This window comes from Rhinoderma darwinii, unplaced genomic scaffold (assembly GCF_050947455.1).
Source record: "Rhinoderma darwinii isolate aRhiDar2 unplaced genomic scaffold, aRhiDar2.hap1 Scaffold_4505, whole genome shotgun sequence".
Taxonomy (NCBI): Eukaryota; Metazoa; Chordata; class Amphibia; order Anura; family Rhinodermatidae; genus Rhinoderma; species Rhinoderma darwinii.
In genome coordinates, this window is record NW_027463939.1 from 50,314 (window position 1) to 76,769 (window position 26,456).

The 26,456-nt window shown below is 47.0% G+C and overlaps 1 protein-coding gene across 1 annotated transcript; it reads left to right on the forward strand.

Annotated features, from left to right (window-relative positions):
* The first annotated feature begins 6,972 nt into the window (after positions 1-6,972).
* Positions 6,973-26,159, forward strand: HIGD1A (HIG1 hypoxia inducible domain family member 1A). The gene is made up of 4 exons (XM_075848698.1): positions 6,973-7,151; positions 25,356-25,463; positions 25,571-25,705; positions 25,803-26,159. Exons 2-4 carry the CDS (start codon positions 25,361-25,363, stop codon positions 25,850-25,852), a joined length of 288 nt encoding a protein of 95 aa, XP_075704813.1. The 5' UTR covers positions 6,973-7,151; positions 25,356-25,360; the 3' UTR covers positions 25,853-26,159.
* The last annotated feature ends 297 nt before the right edge of the window (positions 26,160-26,456 follow it).

A 26,456-nucleotide genomic window follows, 5' to 3' on the forward strand; every position in this document is an offset into this window, starting at 1 on the left:
ATGTAGTGGGCGTTCAGTAGGATGTAGGCGTTTAGTAGGATGTAGTGGGCGTTCAGTAGGATGTAGTGGACGTTCAGTAGGATGTAGTGGGCGTTCAGTAGGATGTAGTGGGCGTTCAGTAGGATGTAGTGAGCGTTCAGTAGGACGTAGTGGGCGTTCAGTAGGATGTAGTGAGCGTTCAGTAGGATGTAGTGGGCGTTCAGTAGGATGTAGTGGGTGTTCAGTAGGATGTAGTGGGCGTTTAGTAGGATTTAGGCGTTCAGTAGGATGTAGTGGGCATTTAGTAGGATTTAATTGTTCAGTAGGATGTAGTGGGTGTACAGTAGGATTTAGGCGTTCAGTAGGATGTAGTGGGTGTACAGTAGGATTTAGGCGTTCAGTAGGATGTAGTGAGAGTTCAGTAGGATTTAGGCGTTCAGTGGGATTTAGGCTTTCAGTAGGATGTAGTGGGCGTTCAGTAGGATGTAGTAGATGTTCAGTAGGATGTAGTGGGCGTTCAGTAGGATGTAGTGGGCGTTCAGTAGGATGTAGTGGGCGTTCAGTAGGATGTAGTGGGCGTTCAGTAGGATATAGTGGGCGTTCAGTAGGATGTAGTAGATGTTCAGTAGGATGTAGTGGGCGTTCAGTAGGATGTAGTGAGCGTTCAGTAGGATGTAATGGACGTTCAGTAGGATGTAGTGAGCGTTCAGTAGGATGTAGTGAGCGTTCAGTAGGATGTAGTGAGCGTTCAGTAGGATGTAGTGAGCGTTCAGTAGGATGTAATGGACGTTCAGTAGGATGTAGTGGGCGTTCAGTAGGATGTAGTGGGCGTTCAGTAGGATGTAGTAGATGTTCAGTAGGATGTAGTGGGCGTTCAGTAGGATGTAGTGGGCGTTCAGTAGGATGTAGTGGGTGTTCAGTAGGATGTAGTGGGCGTTTAGTAGGATTTAGGCGTTCAGTAGGATGAAGTGAGAGTTCAGTAGGATTTAGGCGTTCAGTGGGATTTAGGCTTTCAGTAGGATGTAGTGGGCGTTCAGTAGGATGTAGTAGATGTTCAGTAGGATGTAGTGGGCGTTCAGTAGGATGTAGTGGGCGTTCAGTAGGATGTAGTGGGCGTTTAGTAGGATTTAGGTGTTCAGTGGGATGTAGTGGGTGTACAGTAGGATTTAGGCGTTCAGTAGGATGTAGTGGGTGTACAGTAGGATTTAGGCGTTCAGTAGGATGTAGTGAGAGTTCAGTAGGATTTAGGCGTTCAGTGGGATTTAGGCTTTCAGTAGGATGTAGTGGGCGTTCAGTAGGATGTAGTAGATGTTCAGTAGGATGTAGTGGGCGTTCAGTAGGATGTAGTGGGCGTTCAGTAGGATGTAGTGGGCGTTCAGTAGGATGTAGTGGGCGTTCAGTAGGATGTAGTGAGCGTTCAGTAGGATGTAATGGACGTTCAGTAGGATGTAGTGAGCGTTCAGTAGGATGTAGTGAGCGTTCAGTAGGATGTAGTGAGCGTTTAGTAGGATGTAATGGACGTTCAGTAGGATGTAGTGGGCGTTCAGTAGGATGTAGTGAGCGTTCAGTAGGATGTAATGGACGTTCAGTAGGATGTAGTGAGCGTTCAGTAGGATGTAGTGAGCGTTCAGTAGGATGTAGTGAGCGTTTAGTAGGATGTAATGGACGTTCAGTAGGATGTAGTGGGCGTTCAGTAGGATGTAGTGGGCGTTCAGTAGGATGTAGTGAGCGTTCAGTAGGATGTAGTGAGCGTTCAGTAGGATGTAATGGAAGTTCAGTAGGATGTAGTAGATGTTCAGTAGGATGTAGTGGGCGTTCAGTAGGATGTAGTAGATGTTCAGTAGGATGTAGTGAGCGTTCAGTAGGATTTAGTGGGCGTTCAGTAGGATTTAGTGGGCGTTCAGTAGGATGTAGTGGGCGTTCAGTAGGATGTAGGCGTTTAGTAGGATGTAGTGGGCGTTCAGTAGGATGTAGTGAGCGTTCAGTAGGATGTAGTGAGCGTTCAGTAGGATGTAGTGAGCGTTCAGTAGGATGTAGTGAGCGTTCAGTAGGATGTAGTGAGCGTTCAGTAGGATGTAGTGGGCGTTCAGTAGGATGTAATGGACGTTCAGTAGGATGTAGTGGGCGTTCAGTAGGATGTAGTGGGCGTTCAGTAGGATGTAGTGGGCGTTCAGTAGGATGTAGTGAGCGTTCAGTAGGATGTAGTGGGCGTTCAGTAGGATGTAGTGGGCGTTCAGTAGGATGTAGTCGGCGTTCAGTAGGATGTAGTGGGCGTTCAGTAGGATGTAGGCGTTTAGTAGGATGTAGTGGGCGTTCAGTAGGATGTAGTGGGCGTTCAGTAGGATGTAGTGGGCGTTCAGTAGGATGTAGTGGGCGTTCAGTAGGATGTAGTGGGCGTTCAGTAGGATGTAGTGGGCGTTCAGTAGGATGTAGTGGGCGTTCAGTAGGATGTAGTGGGCGTTCAGTAGGATGTAATGGACGTTCAGTAGGATGTAGTGGGCGTTCAGTAGGATGTAGTGGGCGTTCAGTAGGATGTAGTGGGCGTTCAGTAGGATGTAGTGGGCGTTCAGTAGGATGTAATGGACGTTCAGTAGGATGTAGTGAGCGTTCAGTAGGATGTAGTGGGCGTTCAGTAGGATGTAGTGGGCGTTCAGTAGGATGTAGTGGGCGTTCAGTAGGATGTAGTGGGCGTTCAGTAGGATGTAGTGAGCGTTCAGTAGGATGTAGTGAGCGTTCAGTAGGATGTAGTGAGCGTTCAGTAGGATGTAGTGGGCGTTCAGGAGGATGTAGTGGGCGTTCAGGAGGATGTAGTGGGCGTTCAGGAGGATGTAGTGGGCGTTCAGTAGGATGTAGTGGGCGTTCAGTAGGATGTAGTGGGCGTTCAGTAGGATGTAGTGAGCGTTCAGTAGGATGTAATGGACGTTCAGTAGGATGTAGTGAGCGTTCAGTAGGATGTAGTGAGCGTTCAGTAGGATGTAGTGAGCGTTTAGTAGGATGTAATGGACGTTCAGTAGGATGTAGTAGATGTTCAGTAGGATGTAGTGGGCGTTCAGTAGGATGTAGTAGATGTTCAGTAGGATGTAGTGGGCGTTCAGTAGGATGTAGTGAGCGTTCAGTAGGATTTAGTGGGCGTTCAGTAGGATGTAGTGGGCGTTCAGTAGGATGTAGGCGTTTAGTAGGATGTAGTGGGCGTTCAGTAGGATGTAGTGAGCGTTCAGTAGGATGTAGTGAGCGTTCAGTAGGATGTAGTGAGCGTTCAGTAGGATGTAGTGAGCGTTCAGTAGGATGTAGTGAGCGTTCAGTAGGATGTAGTGGGCGTTCAGTAGATTGTAATGGACGTTCAGTAGGATGTAGTGGGCGTTCAGTAGGATGTAGTGGGCGTTCAGTAGGATGTAGTGAGCTTTCAGTAGGATGTAGTGGGCGTTCAGTAGGATGTAGTGAGCGTTCAGTAGGATGTAGTGGGCGTTCAGTAGGATGTAGTGGGCGTTCAGTAGGATGTAGTGGGCGTTCAGTAGGATGTAGGCGTTTAGTAGGATGTAGTGGGCGTTCAGTAGGATGTAGTGGGCGTTCAGTAGGATGTAGTGGGCGTTCAGTAGGATGTAGTGGGCGTTCAGTAGGATGTAGTGGGCGTTCAGTAGGATGTAGTGGGCGTTCAGTAGGATGTAGTGGGCGTTCAGTAGGATGTAGTGGGCGTTCAGTAGGATGTAATGGACGTTCAGTAGGATGTAGTGGGCGTTCAGTAGGATGTAGTGGGCGTTCAGTAGGATGTAGTGGGCGTTCAGTAGGATGTAGTGGGCGTTCAGTAGGATGTAGTGGGCGTTCAGTAGGATGTAATGGACGTTCAGTAGGATGTAGTGGGCGTTCAGTAGGATGTAGTGGGCGTTCAGTAGGATGTAGTGGGCGTTCAGTAGGATGTAGTGGGCGTTCAGTAGGATGTAATGGACGTTCAGTAGGATGTAGTGGGCGTTCAGTAGGATGTAGTGGGCGTTCAGTAGGATGTAGTGGGCGTTCAGTAGGATGTAGTGAGCGTTCAGTAGGATGTAGTGAGCGTTCAGTAGGATGTAGTGAGCGTTCAGTAGGATGTAGTGAGCGTTCAGTAGGATGTAGTGGGCGTTCAGTAGGATGTAGTGGGCGTTCAGTAGGATGTAGTGAGCGTTCAGTAGGATGTAGTGGGCGTTCAGTAGGATGTAGTGGGCGTTCAGTAGGATGTAGTGGGCGTTCAGTAGGATGTAGTGGGCGTTCAGTAGGATGTAGTGGGCGTTCAGTAGGATGTAGTGGGCGTTCAGTAGGATGTAGTGGGCGTTCAGTAGGATGTAGTGAGCGTTCAGTAGGATGTAGTGAGCGTTCAGTAGGATGTAGTGGGCGTTCAGTAGGATGTAATGGAAGTTCAGTAGGATGTAGTGGGCGTTCAGTAGGATGTAGTGGGCGTTCAGTAGGATGTAGTGGGCGTTCAGTAGGATGTAGTGGGCGTTCAGTAGGATGTAGTGAGCGTTCAGTAGGATGTAATGGACGTTCAGTAGGATGTAGTGAGCGTTCAGTAGGATGTAGTGGGGTTCAGTAGGATGTAGTGGGCGTTCAGTAGGATGTAGTGGGCGTTCAGTAGGATGTAGTGGGCGTTCAGTAGGATGTAGTGGGCGTTCAGTAGGATGTAGTGGGCGTTCAGTAGGATGTAGTGAGCGTTCAGTAGGATGTAGTGGGCGTTCAGTAGGATGTAGTGAGCGTTCAGTAGGATGTAGTGGGCGTTCAGTAGGATGTAGTGAGCGTTCAGTAGGATGTAGTGGGCGTTCAGTAGGATGTAGTGAGCGTTCAGTAGGATGTAGTGAGCGTTCAGTAGGATGTAGTGGGCGTTCAGTAGGATGTAGTGGGCGTTCAGTAGGATGTAGTGGGCGTTCAGTAGGATGTAGTGGGCGTTCAGTAGGATGTAGTGGGCGTTCAGTAGGATGTAGTGGGCGTTTAGTAGGATGTAGTGGGCGTTCAGTAGGATGTAGTGAGCGTTCAGTAGGATGTAGTGGGCGTTCAGTAGGATGTAGTGAGAGTTCAGTAGGATGTAGTGAGCGTTCAGTAGGATGTAGTGGGCGTTCAGTAGGATGTAGTGGGCGTTCAGTAGGATGTAGTGAGCGTTCAGTAGGATGTAGTGGGCGTTCAGTAGGATGTAGTGGGCGTTCAGTAGGATGTAGTGGGCGTTCAGTAGGATGTAGTGGGCGTTCAGTAGGATGTAGTGGGCGTTCAGTAGGATGTAGTGGGCGTTCAGTAGGATGTAGTGGGCGTTCAGTAGGATGTAGTGAGCGTTCAGTAGGATGTAGTGAGCGTTCAGTAGGATGTAGTGGGCGTTCAGTAGGATGTAATGGAAGTTCAGTAGGATGTAGTGGGCGTTCAGTAGGATGTAGTGGGCGTTCAGTAGGATGTAGTGGGCGTTCAGTAGGATGTAGTGGGCGTTCAGTAGGATGTAGTGAGCGTTCAGTAGGATGTAATGGACGTTCAGTAGGATGTAGTGAGCGTTCAGTAGGATGTAGTGGGGTTCAGTAGGATGTAGTGGGCGTTCAGTAGGATGTAGTGGGCGTTCAGTAGGATGTAGTGGGCGTTCAGTAGGATGTAGTGGGCGTTCAGTAGGATGTAGTGGGCGTTCAGTAGGATGTAGTGAGCGTTCAGTAGGATGTAGTGGGCGTTCAGTAGGATGTAGTGAGCGTTCAGTAGGATGTAGTGGGCGTTCAGTAGGATGTAGTGAGCGTTCAGTAGGATGTAGTGGGCGTTCAGTAGGATGTAGTGAGCGTTCAGTAGGATGTAGTGAGCGTTCAGTAGGATGTAGTGGGCGTTCAGTAGGATGTAGTGGGCGTTCAGTAGGATGTAGTGGGCGTTCAGTAGGATGTAGTGGGCGTTCAGTAGGATGTAGTGGGCGTTCAGTAGGATGCAGTGGGCGTTCAGTAGGATGTAGTAGATGTTCAGTAGGATGTAGTGGGCGTTCAGTAGGATGTAGTCGGCGTTCAGTAGGATGTAGTGAGCGTTCAGTAGGATGTAGTGGGCGTTCAGTAAGATGTAGTGGGCGTTCAGTAGGATGTAGTGGGCGTTCAGTAGGATGTAGTGAGCGTTCAGTAGGATTTAGGCGTTCAGTAGGATGTAGTGAGCGTTCAGTAGGATGTAGTGGGCGTTCAGTAGGATGTAGTGGGCGTTCAGTAGGATGTAGTGGGCGTTCAGTAGGATGTAGTGAGCGTTCAGTAGGATTTAGGCGTTCAGTAGGATGTAGTGGGCGTTCAGTAGGATGTAGTGAGCGTTCAGTAGGATGTAGTGGGCGTTCAGTAGGATGTAGTGAGCGTTCAGTAGGATGTAGTGGGCGTTCAGTAGGATGTAGTGGGCGTTCAGTGAGATTTAGGCGTTTTTCGCCAGATCGCGTCTGTCCTCCCAGATTTCTATTTGAGGTGATATTGGACACATGACAGATAACGAGGAGTGTATGGCGTCACATGACCACCGGTCCCGTATAACGGGATAAATTCATCATTCCGCTACATGTCACTCATCCCTGTTCCCAGGTAAAAGGCGGGATCCTCTGGTGATTAATACGGCGCCGGGTGACTGGAGGTGGGACATTGCGGGTCTAGGGTCAGGTAACCGCTCTATCAGGTTGTCGGCCGTAGGTGTCGGGCTGAGTCACGCTGACGCGGAAATACAACTGGGCGTTTTCTTAAGCTCCGTCTCCCTGGTAACCGAGTGCTGACGTCACCCCTGTCACGCGTACACTATATTTGTAGACAGGAGGCGCCGTGCCGCACGTCCCATACAAACCGGTCCTTGGTACGTCCCATACAAACTGGTCCTTGGTACGCCCATCTAGCTTTACGGCTAATCAAAAACATGCCGGCATTCTGTGACGTCAGAGCGCAGGGAACTTTGGGAGTTGTAGTTCTGGCACTGTTACTGCGGCTGCAGGCCCTTTACTGAGCCGCGACTTCTGCAGTCGCCCCTCCCGTTTGTTACCGTTACCAGGTGAGAGGGGCGGGAGCGGGCCGGTTCTCTCCAACACCCCGAACTCTTACATGTTAACCTGAGAAGGTCACTATGGACGCTAGCGTAACCTTGGTGACGCGTGAGGCCCCGCCCCGTGACGACAGGTGATGGCGCTATAGAGCGGAAGGCGCGTACTCATTGACAGCAGAACCGGAGAGAAACCCGGACTGGTGAGTGGAGGAGGGGCGGCTGTAGTAAGACATCTGTCCAACCGGGGCCACCGTGTGTATACAGATATCTCCGGTATATAGAGGGAGGGCTCCTCTGTGTGTATACATATCACCGGTATATAGAGGGGGGGGCTCCTCTGTGTGTATACATATCACCGGTATATAGAGGGGGGGGGCTCCTCTGTGTGTATACATATCACCGGTATATAGAGGGGGGGGGGGCTCCTCTGTGTGTATACATATCTCCGGTATATAGAGGGGGGGCTCCTCTGTGTGTATACATATCACCGGTATATAGAGGGGGGGCTCCTCTGTGTGTATACATATCACCGGTATATAGAGGGGGGGGCTCCTCTGTGTGTATACATATCACCGGTATATAGAGGGGGGGGGGCTCCTCTGTGTGTATACATATCACCGGTATATAGAGGGGGGGCTCCTCTGTGTGTATACATATCACCGGTATATAGAGGGGGGGGCTCCTCTGTGTGTATACATATCACCGGTATATAGAGGGGGGGGGGGGCTCCTCTGTGTGTATACATATCACCGGTATATAGAGCGGGGGGGGGGCTCCTCTGTGTGTATACATATCACCGGTATATAGAGCGGGGGGGGGGCTCCTCTGTGTGTATACATATCACCGGTATATAGAGCGGGGGGGGGGCTCCTCTGTGTGTATACATATCACCGGTATATAGAGGGGAGGGCTCCTCTGTGTGTATACATATCACCGGTATATAGAGGGGGGGGGGGGCTCCTCTGTGTGTATACATATCACCGGTATATAGAGCGGGGGGGGGGCTCCTCTGTGTGTATACATATCACCGGTATATAGAGCGGGGGGGGGGCTCCTCTGTGTGTATACATATCACCGGTATATAGAGCGGGGGGGGGGCTCCTCTGTGTGTATACATATCACCGGTATATAGAGGGGGGGGGGGCTCCTCTGTGTGTATACATATCACCGGTATATAGAGGGGAGGGCTCCTCTGTGTGTATACATATCACCGGTATATAGAGGGGGGGCTCCTCTGTGTGTATACATATCACCGGTATATAGAGGGGGGGGGGCTCCTCTGTGTGTATACATATCCCCGGTATATAGAGGGGGGGGCTCCTCTGTGTGTATACATATCACCGGTATATAGAGGGGAGGGCTCCTCTGTGTGTATACATATCACCGGTATATAGAGGGGGGGGGGCTCCTCTGTGTGTATACATATCACCGGTATATAGAGGGGGGGGCTCCTCTGTGTGTATACATATCACCGGTATATAGAGGGAGGGCTCCTCTGTGTGTATACATATCCCCGGTATATAGAGGGGGGGCTCCTCTGTGTGTATACATATCACCGGTATATAGAGGGGGGGGGGGCTCCTCTGTGTGTATACATATCACCGGTATATAGAGGGGGGGGGGCTCCTCTGTGTGTATACATATCACCGGTATATAGAGGGGGGGGGGGGCTCCTCTGTGTGTATACATATCACCGGTATATAGAGGGGGGGGGGGCTCCTCTGTGTGTATACATATCACCGGTATATAGAGGGGGGGGGGGCTCCTCTGTGTGTGTGTATACATATCACCGGTATATAGAGGGGGGGGCTCCTCTGTGTGTATACATATCCCCGGTATATAGAGGGGGGGGCTCCTCTGTGTGTATACATATCACCGGTATATAGAGGGGGGGCTCCTCTGTGTGTATACATATCACCGGTATATAGAGGGGGGGGGCTCCTCTGTGTGTATACATATCACCGGTATATAGAGGGGGGGGGCTCCTCTGTGTGTATACATATCACCGGTATATAGAGGGGGGGGGCTCCTCTGTGTGTATACATATCACCGGTATATAGAGGGGGGGGGCTCCTCTGTGTGTATACATATCACCGGTATATAGAGGGGGGGGGCTCCTCTGTGTGTATACATATCACCGGTATATAGAGGGGGGGGGCTCCTCTGTGTGTATACATATCACCGGTATATAGAGGGGGGGGGCTCCTCTGTGTGTATACATATCACCGGTATATAGAGGGGGGGGGGCTCCTCTGTGTGTGTGTATACATATCACCGGTATATAGAGGGGGGGGCTCCTCTGTGTGTATACATATCTCCGGTATATAGAGGGAGGGCTCCTCTGTGTGTATACATATCACCGGTATATAGAGGGGGGGGCTCCTCTGTGTGTATACATATCCCCGGTATATAGAGGGGAGGGCTCCTCTGTGTGTATACCTATCACCTGTATATAGAGCGGGGGGGGGGCTCCTCTGTGTGTATACATATCACCGGTATATAGAGGGGGGGGCTCCTCTGTGTGTATACATATCACCGGTATATAGAGGGGGGGGCTCCTCTGTGTGTATACATATCACCTGTATATAGAGGGGGGGGGGGGCTCCTCTGTGTGTATACATATCACCGGTATATAGAGGGGGGGCTCCTCTGTGTGTATACATATCACCGGTATATAGAGGGGGGGCTCCTCTGTGTGTATACATATCACCGGTATATAGAGGGGGGGGCTCCTCTGTGTGTATACATATCCCCGGTATATAGAGGGGGGGGCTCCTCTGTGTGTATACATATCCCCGGTATATAGAGGGGGGGGCTCCTCTGTGTGTATACATATCACCGGTATATAGAGGGGGGGGCTCCTCTGTGTGTATACATATCACCGGTATATAGAGGGGGGGGCTCCTCTGTGTGTATACATATCACCTGTATATAGAGGGGAGGGCTCCTCTGTGTGTATACATATCACCGGTATATAGAGGGGGGGGCTCCTCTGTGTGTATACATATCACCTGTATATAGAGGGGGGGCTCCTCTGTGTGTATACAGATATCACCGGTATATAGAGGGGGGGGGCTCCTCTGTGTGTATACCTATCACCTGTATATAGAGCGGGGGGGCTCCTCTGTGTGTATACATATCACCGGTATATAGAGTGGGGGGCTCCTCTGTGTGTATACATATCACCTGTATATAGAGCGGGGGGGGGGCTCCTCTGTGTGTATACATATCACCGGTATATAGAGCGGGGGGGGGCTCCTCTGTGTGTATACATATCACCGGTATATAGAGTGGGGGGCTCCTCTGTGTGTATACATATCACCTGTATATAGAGCGGGGGGGGGGCTCCTCTGTGTGTATACATATCACCGGTATATAGAGCGGGGGGGGGGGCTCCTCTGCGTGTACTATAAGGACATTATACTGTGTGGGGGCAGCTATGGGGGCATTATACTGTGTGGAGGACAGTTATGGGGACATTATACTGTGTGGGGGCAGCTATGGGGACATTATACTGTGTGGGGGCAGCTATGGGGACATTATACTGTGTGGAGGCAGCTATGGGGACATTATACTGTGTGGGGGCAGCTATGGGGGCATTATACTGTGTGGAGGCAGCTATGGGGGCATTATACTGTGTGGGGGCAGCTATGGGGACATTATACTGTGTGGAGGCAGCTATGGGGACATTATACTGTGTGGGGGCAGCTATGGGGACATTATACTGTGTGGAGGCAGCTATGGGGACATTATACTGTGTGGGGGCAGCTATGGGGGCATTATACTGTGTGGGGGCAGCTATGGGGACATTATACTGTGTGGGGGCAGCTATGGGGACATTATACTGTGTGGAGGCAGCTATGGGGGCATTATACTGTGTGGAGGCAGCTATGGGGACATTATACTGTGTGGAGGCAGTTATGGGGGCATTATACTGTGTGGAGGCAGCTATGGGGACATTATACTATGTGGGGGCAGCTATGGGGACATTATACTGTGTGGAGGCAGCTATGGGGGCATTATACTGTGTGGAGGCAGCTATGGGGACATTATACTGTGTGGAGGCAGCTATGGGGACATTATACTGTGTGGAGGCAGCTATGGGGGCATTATACTGTGTGGAGGCAGCTATGGGGACATTATACTGTGTGGAGGCAGCTATGGGGACATTATACTGTGTGGAGGCAGCTATGGGGGAATTATACTGTGTGGGGGCAGCTATGGGGGCATTATACTGTGTGGGGGCAGCTATGGGGGCATTATACTGTGTGGGGGCAGCTATGGGGGCATTATACTGTGTGGGGGCAGCTATGGGGGCATTATACTGTGTGGGGGCAGCTATGGGGGCATTATACTGTGTGGGGGCAGCTATGGGGAGCATTATACTGTGTGGGGGCAGCTATGGGGGCATTATACTGTGTGGAGGCAGCTATGGGGACATTATTCTGTGTGTGGGGGCAGTGTCGGGGTATATTATAGTGTGGGGGGGGGCAGTGTCGGGGTATATTATAGTGTGGGGGGGGGGCAGTGTCGGGGTATATTATAGTGTGGGGGGGGGGCAGTGTCGGGGTATATTATAGTGTGGGGGGGGGGCAGTGTCGGGGTATATTATAGTGTGGGGGGGGGGCAGTGTCGGGGTATATTATAGTGTGGGGGGGGGGCAGTGTCGGGGTGTATTATAGTGTGGGGGGGGGGCAGTGTCGGGGTATATTATAGTGTGGGGGGGGGCAGTGTCGGGGTATATTATAGTGTGTGGGGGGGGCAGTGTCGGGGTATATTATAGTGTGGGGGGGGGCAGTGTCGGGGTATATTATAGTGTGGGGGGGGGGGCAGTGTCGGGGTATATTATAGTGTGGGGGGGGGGGCAGTGTCGGGGTATATTATAGTGTGGGGGGGGGGGCAGTGTCGGGGTATATTATAGTGTGGGGGGGCAGTGTCGGGGTATATTATAGTGTGGGGGGGGGGGGCAGTGTCGGGGTATATTATAGTGTGGGGGGGGGGGCAGTGTCGGGGTATATTATAGTGTGGGGGGGGGGGCAGTGTCGGGGTATATTATAGTGTGGGGGGGGGGCAGTGTCGGGGTATATTATAGTGTGGGGGGGGGGGGGCAGTGTCGGGGTATATTATAGTGTGGGGGGGCAGTGTCGGGGTATATTATAGTGTGGGGGGGCAGTGTCGGGGTATATTATAGTGTGGGGGGGCAGTGTCGGGGTATATTATAGTGTGGGGGGGCAGTGTCGGGGTATATTATAGTGTGGGGGGGGCAGTGTCGGGGTATATTATAGTGTCGGGGTATATTATGCAGTGTCGGGGGGTATTAGTGTGGGGGGGCAGTGTCGGGGTATATTATAGTGTGGGGGGGCAGTGTCGGGGTATATTATAGTGTGGGGGGGCAGTGTCGGGGTATATTATAGTGTGGGGGGGCAGTGTCGGGGTATATTATAGTGTGGGGGGGGGGGGCAGTGTCGGGGTATATTATAGTGTGGGGGGGGGGGCAGTGTCGGGGTATATTATAGTGTGGGGGGGGGGCAGTGTCGGGGTATATTATAGTGTGGGGGGGGGGCAGTGTCGGGGTATATTATAGTTGGGGGGGGGGCAGTGTCGGGGTATATTATAGTGTGGGGGGGGGGGGCAGTGTCGGGGTATATTATAGTGTGGGGGGGGCAGTGTCGGGGTATATTATAGTGTGGGGGGGGCAGTGTCGGGGTATATTATAGTGTGGGGGGGGGCAGTGTCGGGGTATATTATAGTGTGGGGGGGGGGCAGTGTCGGGGTATATTATAGTGTGGGGGGGCAGTGTCGGGGTATATTATAGTGTGGGGGGGGGGGGCAGTGTCGGGGTATATTATAGTGTGGGGGGGGGGGCAGTGTCGGGGTATATTATAGTGTGGGGGGGCAGTGTCGGGGTATATTATAGTGTGGGGGGGGGGGCAGTGTCGGGGTATATTATAGTGTGGGGGGGGGGCAGTGTCGGGGTATATTATAGTGTGGGGGGGGGGCAGTGTCGGGGTATATTATAGTGTGGGGGGGCAGTGTCGGGGTATATTATAGTGTGGGGGGGGGCAGTGTCGGGGTATATTATAGTGTGGGGGGGCAGTGTCGGGGTATATTATAGTGTGGGGGGGGCAGTGTCGGGGTATATTATAGTGTGGGGGGGGCAGTGTCGGGGTATATTATAGTGTGGGGGGGGCAGTGTCGGGGTATATTATAGTGTGGGGGGGCAGTGTCGGGGTATATTATAGTGTGGGGGGGGGCAGTGTCGGGGTATATTATAGTGTCGGGGTATATTATGCAGTGTCGGGGGGTATTAGTGTGGGGGGGCAGTGTCGGGGTATATTATAGTGTGGGGGGGCAGTGTCGGGGTATATTATAGTGTGGGGGGGGGCAGTGTCGGGGTATATTATAGTGTCGGGGTATATTATGCAGTGTCGGGGGGTATTAGTGTGGGGGGGCAGTGTCGGGGCATATTATGCAGTGTGGGGGGGCAGTGTCGGGGTATGTTATGCAGTGTCGGGGTTAGGGATGCACGGTGCATCGAAACTTCGATACTGTTTCGATACTTTGCATCCCTAAACGGTTCGATACCGCTATTTCCTGTATTTCGATACTTCGCTGCGCAGCCGCACAGCTCAGTATAGTAATACATGAATGTATGGGAGCGCGGCTGCGGCTGTGTAATTCAGCCACAGCCCCGCTCCGGAGTCCTGATAACATGTGCGCACGGTCAGGATGATGCGATGTGGCCAGCGCTGTACTTATTAGCGGCGGCACTGGAGACAGAACATGGCGGGCGCGCTGCAAAACACCCCCATGTTCTGTCCTCCGTGCCTGAACCGCCGCTCATTAGTGCAGCGCCGGCCGCTTCTCCTCATGCTGACCGCGCGCGCACTTCCTGTCAGGAGCGGGGCAATGGCTGTATTACACAGCCCCGCTCTATAACGGCGGAGATCAGAGAAACCTCTCATCTCCGCCGTTATTCCCCTGAATGCTGCGATCACAGCTGACTGCAGCATTCAGGAGAAAATGAGAAGGGGGGATACCCCTGGATCGCGTCACAGGGAATTCCTGTGATGCGATCGAGGGCCATACCATATATGGGCAGACAGCCCAGGATCTATTGACGGACACCAGGGCTGTCTTACCATATTTCATGTTGTTAGGACATACCCAAGTATGTCCTAACAACTGCCTGTGTATTATCCGTCCACAGGCTGATGTACTGGCACAGATCTGATATATGTCTGTGTGTTATCTGTCCACAGGCTGATGTACTGGCACAGATCTGATATATGTCTGTGTATTATCCGTCCACAGGCTGATGTACTGGGATATATCTGATATATGTCTGTGTGTTATCTGTCCACAGGGTAATGTACTGGCACATATCTGATATATGTCTGTGTGTTATCTGTCCACAGGGTAATGTACTGGGATATATCTGATATATGTCTGTGTGTTATCTGTCCACAGGGTAATGTACTGGTATATATCTGATATATGTCTGTGTGTTATCTGTCCACAGGGTAATATACTGGCACATATCTGATATATGTCTGTGTGTTATCTGTCCACAGGCTGATGTACTGGGATATATCTGATATATGTCTGTGTGTTATCTGTCCACAGGGTAATATACTGGCACATATCTGATATATGTCTGTGTGTTATCTGTCCACAGGCTGATGTACTGGGATATATCTGATATATGTCTGTGTATTATCTGTCCACAGGGTGATGTACTGGGATATATCTGATATATGTCTGTGTGCTATCTGTCCACAGGCTGATGTACTGGGATATATCTGATATATGTCTGTGTGTTATCCGTCCACAGGCTGATGTACTGGGATATATCTGATATATGTCTGTGTGTTATCTGTCCACAGGCTGATGTACTGGGATATATCTGATATATGTCTGTGTGTTATCTGTCCACAGGCTGATGTACTGGTATATATCTGATATATGTCTGTGTGTTATCTGTCCACAGGGTAATGTACTGGGATATATCTGATATATGTCTGTGTATTATCTGTCCACAGGGTGATGTACTGGGATATATCTGATATATGTCTGTGTGTTATCTGTCCACAGGGTAATGTACTGGCACATATCTGATATATGTCTGTGTATTATCTGTCCACAGGCTGATGTACTGGTATATATCTGATATATGTCTGTGTGTTATCTGTCCACAGGCTGATGTACTGGCACATATCTGATATATGTCTGTGTATTATCTGTCCACAGGCTGATGTACTGGGATATATCTGATATATGTCTGTATTATCTGTCCACAGGCTGATGTACTGGGATATATCTGATATATGTCTGTGTGTTATCCGTCCACAGGGTAATGTACTGGGATATATCTGATATATGTCTGTGTATTATCTGTCCACAGGCTGATGTACTGGGATATATCTGATATATGTCTGTGTGTTATCCGTCCACAGGGTAATGTACTGGGATATATCTGATATATGTCTGTGTACTATCTGTCCACAGGCTGATGTACTGGGATATATCTGATATATGTCTGTGTATTATCTGTCCACAGGGTGATGTACTGGGATATATCTGATATATGTCTGTGTGTTATCTGTCCACAGGGTAATGTACTGGGATATATCTGATATATGTCTGTGTGTTATCTGTCCACAGGCTGATGTACTGGGATATATCTGATATATGTCTGTGTGTTATCTGTCCACAGGCTGATGTACTGGGATATATCTGATATATGTCTGTGTGTTATCCGTCCACAGGCTGATGTACTGGGATATATCTGATATATGTCTGTGTGTTATCCGTCCACAGGGTAATGTACTGGCACATATCTGATATATGTCTGTGTGTTATCTGTCCACAGGGTAATGTACTGGCACATATCTGATATATGTCTGTGTGTTATCTGTCCACAGGCTGATGTACTGGTATATCTGATATATGTCTGTGTGTTATCTGTCCACAGGGTAATGTACTGGGATATATCTGATATATGTCTGTGTGTTATCCGTCCACAGGCTGATGTACTGGGATATATCTGATATATGTCTGTGTGTTATCTGTCCACAGGCTGATGTACTGGCACATATCTGATATATGTCTGTGTGTTATCTGTCCACAGGGTGATGTACTGGGATATATCTGATATATGTCTGTGTGTTATCTGTCCACAGGCTGATGTACTGGGATATATCTGATATATGTCTGTGTATTATCTGTCCACAGGCTGATGTACTGGGATATATCTGATATATGTCTGTGTGCTATCCGTCCACAGGCTGATGTACTGGGATATATCTGATATATGTCTGTGTGTTATCCGTCCACAGGGTAATGTACTGGCACATATCTGATATATGTCTGTGTATTATCTGTCCACAGGCTGATGTACTGGGATATATCTGATATATGTCTGTGTGTTATCCGTCCACAGGGTAATGTACTGGGATATATCTGATATATGTCTGTGTATTATCTGTCCACAGGCTGATGTACTGGGATATATCTGATATATGTCTGTGTGTTATCTGTCCACAGGGTAATGTACTGGGATATATCTGATATATGTCTGTATTATCTGTCCACAGGGTAATGTACTGGGATATATCTGATATATGTCTGTGTGTTATATGTCCACAGGCTGATGTACTGGGATATATCTGATATATGTCTGTGTATTATCTGTCCACAGGCTGATGTACTGGTATATATCTGATATATGTCTGTGTATTATCTGTCCACAGGCTGATGTACTGGGATATATCTGATATATGTCTGTGTGTTATCTGTCCACAGGGTAATGTACTGGGATATATCTGATATATGTCTGTGTATTATCCGTCCACAGGCTGATGTACTGGTATATATCTGATATATGTCTGTGTGTTATCTGTCCACAGGCTGATGTACTGGGATATATCTGATATATGTCTGTGTGTTATCCGTCCACAGGCTGATGTACTGGGATATATCTGATATATGTCTGTGTGTTATCTGTCCACAGGCTGATGTACTGGGATATATCTGATATATGTCTGTGTGTTATCTGTCCACAGGCTGATGTACTGGGATATATCTGATATATGTCTGTGTATTATCTGTCCACAGGCTGATGTACTGGGATATATCTGATATATGTCTGTGTATTATCTGTCCACAGGCTGATGTACTGGGATATATCTGATATATGTCTGTGTGTTATCTGTCCACAGGGTGATGTACTGGGATATATCTGATATATGTCTGTGTGTTATCTGTCCACAGGCTGATGTACTGGGATATATCTGATATATGTCTGTGTGTTATCTGTCCACAGGGTAATATACTGGCACATATCTGATATATGTCTGTGTGTTATCTGTCCACAGGCTGATGTACTGGGATATATCTGATATATGTCTGTGTGTTATCTGTCCACAGGGTGATGTACTGGGATATATCTGATATATGTCTGTGTGTTATCTGTCCACAGGCTGATGTACTGGGATATATCTGATATATGTCTGTGTGTTATCTGTCCACAGGGTAATATACTGGCACATATCTGATATATGTCTGTGTGTTATCTGTCCACAGGGTAATGTACTGGGATATATCTGATATATGTCTGTGTGTTATCTGTCCACAGGGTGATGTACTGGCACATATCTGATATATGTCTGTGTGTTATCTGTCCACAGGCTGATGTACTGGGATATATCTGATATATGTCTGTGTGTTATCTGTCCACAGGGTAATGTACTGGGATATATCTGATATATGTCTGTGTGTTATCTGTCCACAGGGTGATGTACTGGCACATATCTGATATATGTCTGTGTTATCTGTCCACAGGCTGATGTACTGGGATATATCTGATATATGTCTGTGTATTATCCGTCCACAGGCTGATGTACTGGGATATATCTGATATATGTCTGTGTATTATCTGTCCACAGGGTAATGTACTGGGATATATCTGATATATGTCTGTGTGTTATCTGTCCACAGGCTGATGTACTGGGATATATCTGATATATGTCTGTGTATTATCTGTCCACAGGGTAATGTACTGGGATATATCTGATATATGTCTGTGTGTTATCTGTCCACAGGGTAATGTACTGGGATATATCTGATATATGTCTGTGTGTTATCTGTCCACAGGCTGATGTACTGGGATATATCTGATATATGTCTGTGTGTTATCTGTCCACAGGCTGATGTACTGGGATATATCTGATATATGTCTGTGTATTATCTGTCCACAGGCTGATGTACTGGGATATATCTGATATATGTCTGTGTATTATCTGTCCACAGGCTGATGTACTGGGATATATCTGATATATGTCTGTGTGCTATCTGTCCACAGGCTGATGTACTGGGATATATCTGATATATGTCTGTGTGTTATCCGTCCACAGGCTGATGTACTGGGATATATCTGATATATGTCTGTGTGCTATCTGTCCACAGGGTAATGTACTGGGATATATCTGATATATGTCTGTGTGTTATCTGTCCACAGGCTGATGTACTGGGATATATCTGATATATGTCTGTGTGTTATCTGTCCACAGGCTGATGTACTGGGATATATCTGATATATGTCTGTGTATTATCTGTCCACAGGGTGATGTACTGGGATATATCTGATATATGTCTGTGTGTTATCTGTCCACAGGCTGATGTACTGGGATATATCTGATATATGTCTGTGTATTATCTGTCCACAGGGTAATGTACTGGGATATATCTGATATATGTCTGTGTGTTATCTGTCCACAGGGTAATGTACTGGGATATATCTGATATATGTCTGTGTGTTATCTGTCCACAGGCTGATGTACTGGGATATATCTGATATATGTCTGTGTATTATCTGTCCACAGGCTGATGTACTGGGATATATCTGATATATGTCTGTGTATTATCTGTCCACAGGCTGATGTACTGGGATATATCTGATATATGTCTGTGTGCTATCTGTCCACAGGCTGATGTACTGGGATATATCTGATATATGTCTGTGTGTTATCCGTCCACAGGCTGATGTACTGGGATATATCTGATATATGTCTGTGTGTTATCTGTCCACAGGGTAATGTACTGGGATATATCTGATATATGTCTGTGTGTTATCTGTCCACAGGCTGATGTACTGGGATATATCTGATATATGTCTGTGTGTTATCTGTCCACAGGGTAATGTACTGGCACATATCTGATATATGTCTGTGTGTTATCTGTCCACAGGCTGATGTACTGGGATATATCTGATATATGTCTGTGTGCTATCTGTCCACAGGCTGATGTACTGGGATATATCTGATATATGTCTGTGTGTTATCTGTCCACAGGGTAATGTACTGGCACATATCTGATATATGTCTGTGTGTTATCCGTCCACAGGCTGATGTACTGGTATATATCTGATATATGTCTGTGTGTTATCTGTCCACAGGCTGATGTACTGGGATATATCTGATATATGTCTGTGTATTATCCGTCCACAGGCTGATGTACTGGGATATATCTGATATATGTCTGTGTGTTATCTGTCCACAGGCTGATGTACTGGGATATATCTGATATATGTCTGTGTGTTATCCGTCCACAGGCTGATGTACTGGTATATATCTGATATATGTCTGTGTGCTATCTGTCCACAGGCTGATGTACTGGGATATATCTGATATATGTCTGTGTGTTATCCGTCCACAGGCTGATGTACTGGGATATATCTGATATATGTCTGTGTACTATCTGTCCACAGGCTGATGTACTGGGATATATCTGATATATGTCTGTGTGTTATCCGTCCACAGGCTGATGTACTGGGATATATCTGATATATGTCTGTGTGCTATCTGTCCACAGGCTGATGTACTGGGATATATCTGATATATGTCTGTGTGTTATCTGTCCACAGGGTAATGTACTGGCACATATCTGATATATGTCTGTGTATTATCTGTCCACAGGGTAATGTACTGGGATATATCTGATATATGTCTGTGTGTTATCCGTCCACAGGCTGATGTACTGGTATATATCTGATATATGTCTGTGTGTTATCTGTCCACAGGCTGATGTACTGGGATATATCTGATATATGTCTGTGTATTATCCGTCCACAGGCTGATGTACTGGTATATATCTGATATATGTCTGTGTGTTATCTGTCCACAGGCTGATGTACTGGGATATATCTGATATATGTCTGTGTGTTATCTGTCCACAGGGTAATGTACTGGGATATATCTGATATATGTCTGTGTGTTATCTGTCCACAGGCTGATGTACTGGGATATATCTGATATATGTCTGTGTACTATCTGTCCACAGGCTGATGTACTGGGATATATCTGATATATGTCTGTGTACTATCTGTCCACAGGGTGATGTACTGGGATATATCTGATATATGTCTGTGTGTTATCTGTCCACAGGGTGATGTACTGGGATATATCTGATATATGTCTGTGTGTTATCTGTCCACAGGCTGATGTACTGGGATATATCTGATATATGTCTGTGTATTATCCGTCCACAGGCTGATGTACTGGGATATATCTGATATATGTCTGTGTGTTATCCGTCCACAGGCTGATGTACTGGGATATATCTGATATATGTCTGTGTGTTATCTGTCCACAGGCTGATGTACTGGGATATATCTGATATATGTCTGTGTGCTATCTGTCCACAGGCTGATGTACTGGGATATATCTGATATATGTCTGTGTGTTATCCGTCCACAGGCTGATGTACTGGGATATATCTGATATATGTCTGTGTGCTATCTGTCCACAGGCTGATGTACTGGGATATATCTGATATATGTCTGTGTGTTATCTGTCCACAGGGTGATGTACTGGTATATATCTGATATATGTCTGTGTATTATCTGTCCACAGGGTAATGTACTGGCACATATCTGATATATGTCTGTGTATTATCTGTCCACAGGGTAATGTACTGGGATATATCTGATATATGTCTGTGTGTTATCCGTCCACAGGCTGATGTACTGGTATATATCTGATATATGTCTGTGTATTATCTGTCCACAGGCTGATGTACTGGGATATATCTGATATATGTCTGTGTGTTATCTGTCCACAGGCTGATGTACTGGGATATATCTGATATATGTCTGTGTATTATCCATCCACAGGCTGATGTACTGGGATATATCTGATATATGTCTGTGTGTTATCTGTCCACAGGGTAATGTACTGGCACATATCTGATATATGTCTGTGTGTTATCCGTCCACAGGCTGATGTACTGGTATATATCTGATATATGTCTGTGTATTATCTGTCCACAGGCTGATGTACTGGGATATATCTGATATATGTCTGTGTATTATCCGTCCACAGGCTGATGTACTGGGATATATCTGATATATGTCTGTGTGTTATCTGTCCACAGGGTAATGTACTGGTATATCTGATATATGTCTGTGCTATCCGTCCACAGGCTGATGTACTGGGATATATCTGATATATGTCTGTGTGTTATCCGTCCACAGGCTGATGTACTGGGATATATCTGATATATGTCTGTGTGTTATCTGTCCACAGGCTGATGTACTGGGATATATCTGATATATGTCTGTGTGTTATCTGTCCACAGGCTGATGTACTGGGATATATCTGATATATGTCTGTGTGTTATCTGTCCACAGGCTGATGTACTGGGATATATCTGATATATGTCTGTGTGTTATCCATCCACAGGCTGATGTACTGGGATATATCTGATATATGTCTGTGTGTTATCTGTCCACAGGCTGATGTACTGGGATATATCTGATATATGTCTGTGTGTTATCTGTCCACAGGCTGATGTACTGGGATATATCTGATATATGTCTGTGTGTTATCCGTCCACAGGCTGATGTACTGGTATATATCTGATATATGTCTGTGTGTTATCTGTCCACAGGCTGATGTACTGGGATATATCTGATATATGTCTGTGTGTTATCTGTCCACAGGCTGATGTACTGGGATATATCTGATATATGTCTGTGTGTTATCTGTCCACAGGCTGATGTACTGGGATATATCTGATATATGTCTGTGTGTTATCCATCCACAGGCTGATGTACTGGGATATATCTGATATATGTCTGTGTGTTATCTGTCCACAGGCTGATGTACTGGGATATATCTGATATATGTCTGTGTGTTATCTGTCCACAGGGTAATGTACTGGGATATATCTGATATATGTCTGTGTGTTATCCATCCACAGGCTGATGTACTGGGATATATCTGATATATGTCTGTGTGTTATCTGTCCACAGGGTAATGTACTGGTATATCTGATATATGTCTGTGTGTTATCTGTCCACAGGGTAATGTACTGGGATATATCTGATATATGTCTGTGTGTTATCTGTCCACAGGCTGATGTACTGGGATATATCTGATATATGTCTGTGTGTTATCTGTCCACAGGCTGATGTACTGGGATATATCTGATATATGTCTGTGTGTTATCCATCCACAGGCTGATGTACTGGGATATATCTGATATATGTCTGTGTGTTATCCGTCCACAGGCTGATGTACTGGGATATATCTGATATATGTCTGTGTGTTATCCGTCCACAGGCTGATGTACTGGGATATATCTGATATATGTCAGTACATTAAAGTTTAAAAATAAAGTAAAAACAAAGTAATGTTAAATGTAAAAAATATACACCTTCACCTTTTTTACAATAAACATTAAAATAAGTCTCAATACATAAAATACACACATTCAGTAATGGCGCGCACAACAATTTTTCTGCATCATTTATGATGTGTACGCTGTAAAAAAATGAAATAAACACGGCTTTCATTCACTTATTAATGTGAGGCGCGAGGTGCGATGAATTTACCCTCCATGTGCCTCACATTAATAGTAATTAACCCCATCATGTACCTCGCACATTAACCCATTATGACTGAGAAACATGATGGGATTAATTACTATTAATGTGAGGCGCGTTCAAAATTCATCACACGTCGCGCCTCACATCAGAAAACGGAAGATTTTTTTTTTTTTATTACTGTTGCCAAAAGTATCGAAATTGGTATCGAAATCGCAATACTAAACGAAGTATCGGTATCGAAGTCCAAATTCTGGTATCGTGACATCCCTAGTCGGGGTATGTTATGCAGTGTCGGGGTATGTTATGCAGTGTCGGGGTATATTATAGTGTGGGGGGGGGCAGTGTCGGGGTATGTTATGCAGTGTCGGGGTATATTATAGTGTGGGGGGCAGTGTCGGGGTATATTATAGTGTGGGGGGCAGTGTCGGGGTACATTATAGTGTGGGGGCAGTGTCGGGGTACATTATAGTGTGGGGGGCAGTGTCGGGGTACATTATAGTGTGGGGGGCAGTGTCGGGGTACATTATACACAGCAGGCTCAGGATAAATATTCAGTGGTGTAGCATGCAAAAGGGGGCATGGCCTAAAATGAGTTCATTACTGGTAATCGAGGTCACATGTTCAGTGTCCCCCGGCCCTGCTCTATAGCGCCCTCTATTACCACAATATTGGGTGTTATTTGAGCTGTAAAGTTAAGATTTTATTTATACAATTGTTACTACACAGAAGACCCCGCGGGGGAGCTGATGGGTATATATATTACATGTCATTACTATAGAGATCCTGCGGGGGAGCTGATGGGGATATATATATATTACATGTCATTACTATAGAGATCCTGCGGGGGAGCTGATGGGTATATATTACATGTCATTACTATAGAGATCCTGCGGGGGAGCTGATGGGGATATATATATTACATGTCATTACTATAGAGATCCTGCGGGGGAGCTGATGGGGATATATATTACATGTCATTACTATAGAGATCCTGCGGGGGAGCTGATGGGTATATATATTACATGTCATTACTATAGAGATCCTGCGGGGGAGCTGATGGGGATATATATATATTACATGTCATTACTATAGAGATCCTGCGGGGGAGCTGATGGGGATATATATATATTACATGTCATTACTATAGAGATCCTGCGGGGGAGCTGATGGGTATATATATATTACATGTCATTACTATAGAGATCCTGCGGGGGAGCTGATGGGTATATATATATTACATGTCATTACTATAGAGATCCTGCGGGGGAGCTGATGGGTATATATATATTACATGTCATTACTATAGAGATCCTGCGGGGGAGCTGATGGGGATATATATTACATGTCATTACTATAGAGATCCTGCGGGGGAGCTGATGGGTATATATATATATATATATTACATGTCATTACTATAGAGATCCTGCGGGGGAGCTGATGGGTATATATATTACATGTCATTACTATAGAGATCCCGCGGGGGAGCTGATGGGTATATATTACATGTCATTACTATAGAGATCCTGCGGGGGAGCTGATGGGTATATATATATTACATGTCATTACTATAGAGATCCTGCGGGGGAGCTGATGGGTATATATTACATGTCATTACTATAGAGATCCTGCGGGGGAGCTGATGGGGATATATATATTACATGTCATTACTATAGAGATCCTGCGGGGGAGCTGATGGGTATATATATATATATATTACATGTCATTACTATAGAGATCCTGCGGGGGAGCTGATGGGTATATATATTACATGTCATTACTATAGAGATCCTGCGGGGGAGCTGATGGGTATATATTACATGTCATTACTATAGAGATCCTGCGGGGGAGCTGATGGGTATATATATTACATGTCATTACTATAGAGATCCTGCGGGGGAGCTGAAGGGGATATATATATTACATGTCATTACTATAGAGATCCTGCAGGTGGAGCTGATGGGTATATATATATTACATGTCATTACTATAGAGATCCTGCGGGGGAGCTGATGGGTATATATATATATTACATGTCATTACTATAGAGATCCTGCGGGGGAGCTGATGGGTATATATATTACACGTCATTACTATAGAGATCCTGCAGGGGGAGCTGATGGGTATATATATATTACATGTCATTACTATAGAGATCCTGCGGGGGAGCTGATGGGTGTATATATATATATATATATATATATATATATATATATATATATATATTACATGTCATTACTATAGAGATCCTGCGGGGGAGCTGATGGGTATATATATTACATGTCATTACTATAGAGATCCTGCGGGGGAGCTGATGGGTATATATATATTACATGTCATTACTATAGAGATCCTGCGGGGGAGCTGATGGGTATATATATATTACATGTCATTACTATAGAGATCCAGCGGGGGAGCTGATGGGTTTATATATATTACATGTAATTACTATAGAGATCCTGCGGGGGAGCTGTAGTGTATATATCTCTTTGTCCTGATTGGCCGTTGTTTTGTCCGTTAGGTATCATGGCTTCCGGTGCAGGAGACGTTCTTCCGACCTACGAGCTCAACGAGTCTCAAACGTCAAAGCTGATTAAGAAATCCAAGGACTCTCCGTTCGTGCCAGTGGGTGAGTTTTGACCCATTCCCCCAGATCCGCGCGTGTGTGTTGGGCGTGCTTTTTTTTATTTTTTTATTTTTTTGTGTGCTGTTGACTGATCTTTTTCTGTATTGCAGGGATCGGTGGATTTGCCGCCGTTGTGGCTTACGGACTCTACAAAATAAGATCTCGAGGAGACACGAAGATGTCCGTGCACCTTATACACATGCGTGTGGGGGCGCAGGGATTTGTTGTGGGGGCAATGACTTGTGGTAAGTGCGGGGGAGGGGCAGCGTGGCGGTGACCGGTGCCGGTGGCTTCGTGCTAGTGACCTCTGACCTCTTCCCCCCCCCCCCTCTCTCCCCTCAGGTGTCTTGTATTCCATGTATAAGGAGTATCTGGCGAAGCCCAAGGAGTAGCGGCGTCTCCTGCTCGTCCGCACTCTATAGACCTCACATTGGGGTGTCCGCCGGGACCCTGCACAGAAATCCAGGGTTCAGATCTGGTTATTTTTTTATTACGGACTTGTTACCCACGGACCCGGAGAAGATTGTTATTATTTGTGGTTTGTTTAATGTGACGCTCCGTGTGGCGCTGTCCTTGGCCCGCCGGCGGGGCTGCCGCTCACGTGTCTATAGTAATAACAGCCGTGTCACCGGACGTCACTGGGTGGACATTCCACGGTGTTCATCTTCTGGATAATAAAATGTCTTGTCCGCCCCCGGATACGCCTGGCGCTGACTCCTGTGTGTGGTCTGATAATGGCAGCTGTTCCCATCCCCCGCTTCTCATTCATTTGTCAGATTGCCACCTTGTCCAGGACAGCGGTGGGCGGCGATGGTTGGCGCCACCTACAGGATCATGATTGTTCTCTGCATTATACCTGCCCAGAGCCTCCTGGAGGGGGCGACGTCTGGTCATGGAGGAGGAGCGGGCGGGGGGCGACGATGTCGCTGGTCATTGAGGGGGGGGGGAAGAAGAGACTTTGACTTTTACACGGACTATTGGATTATGGTTGGGGTG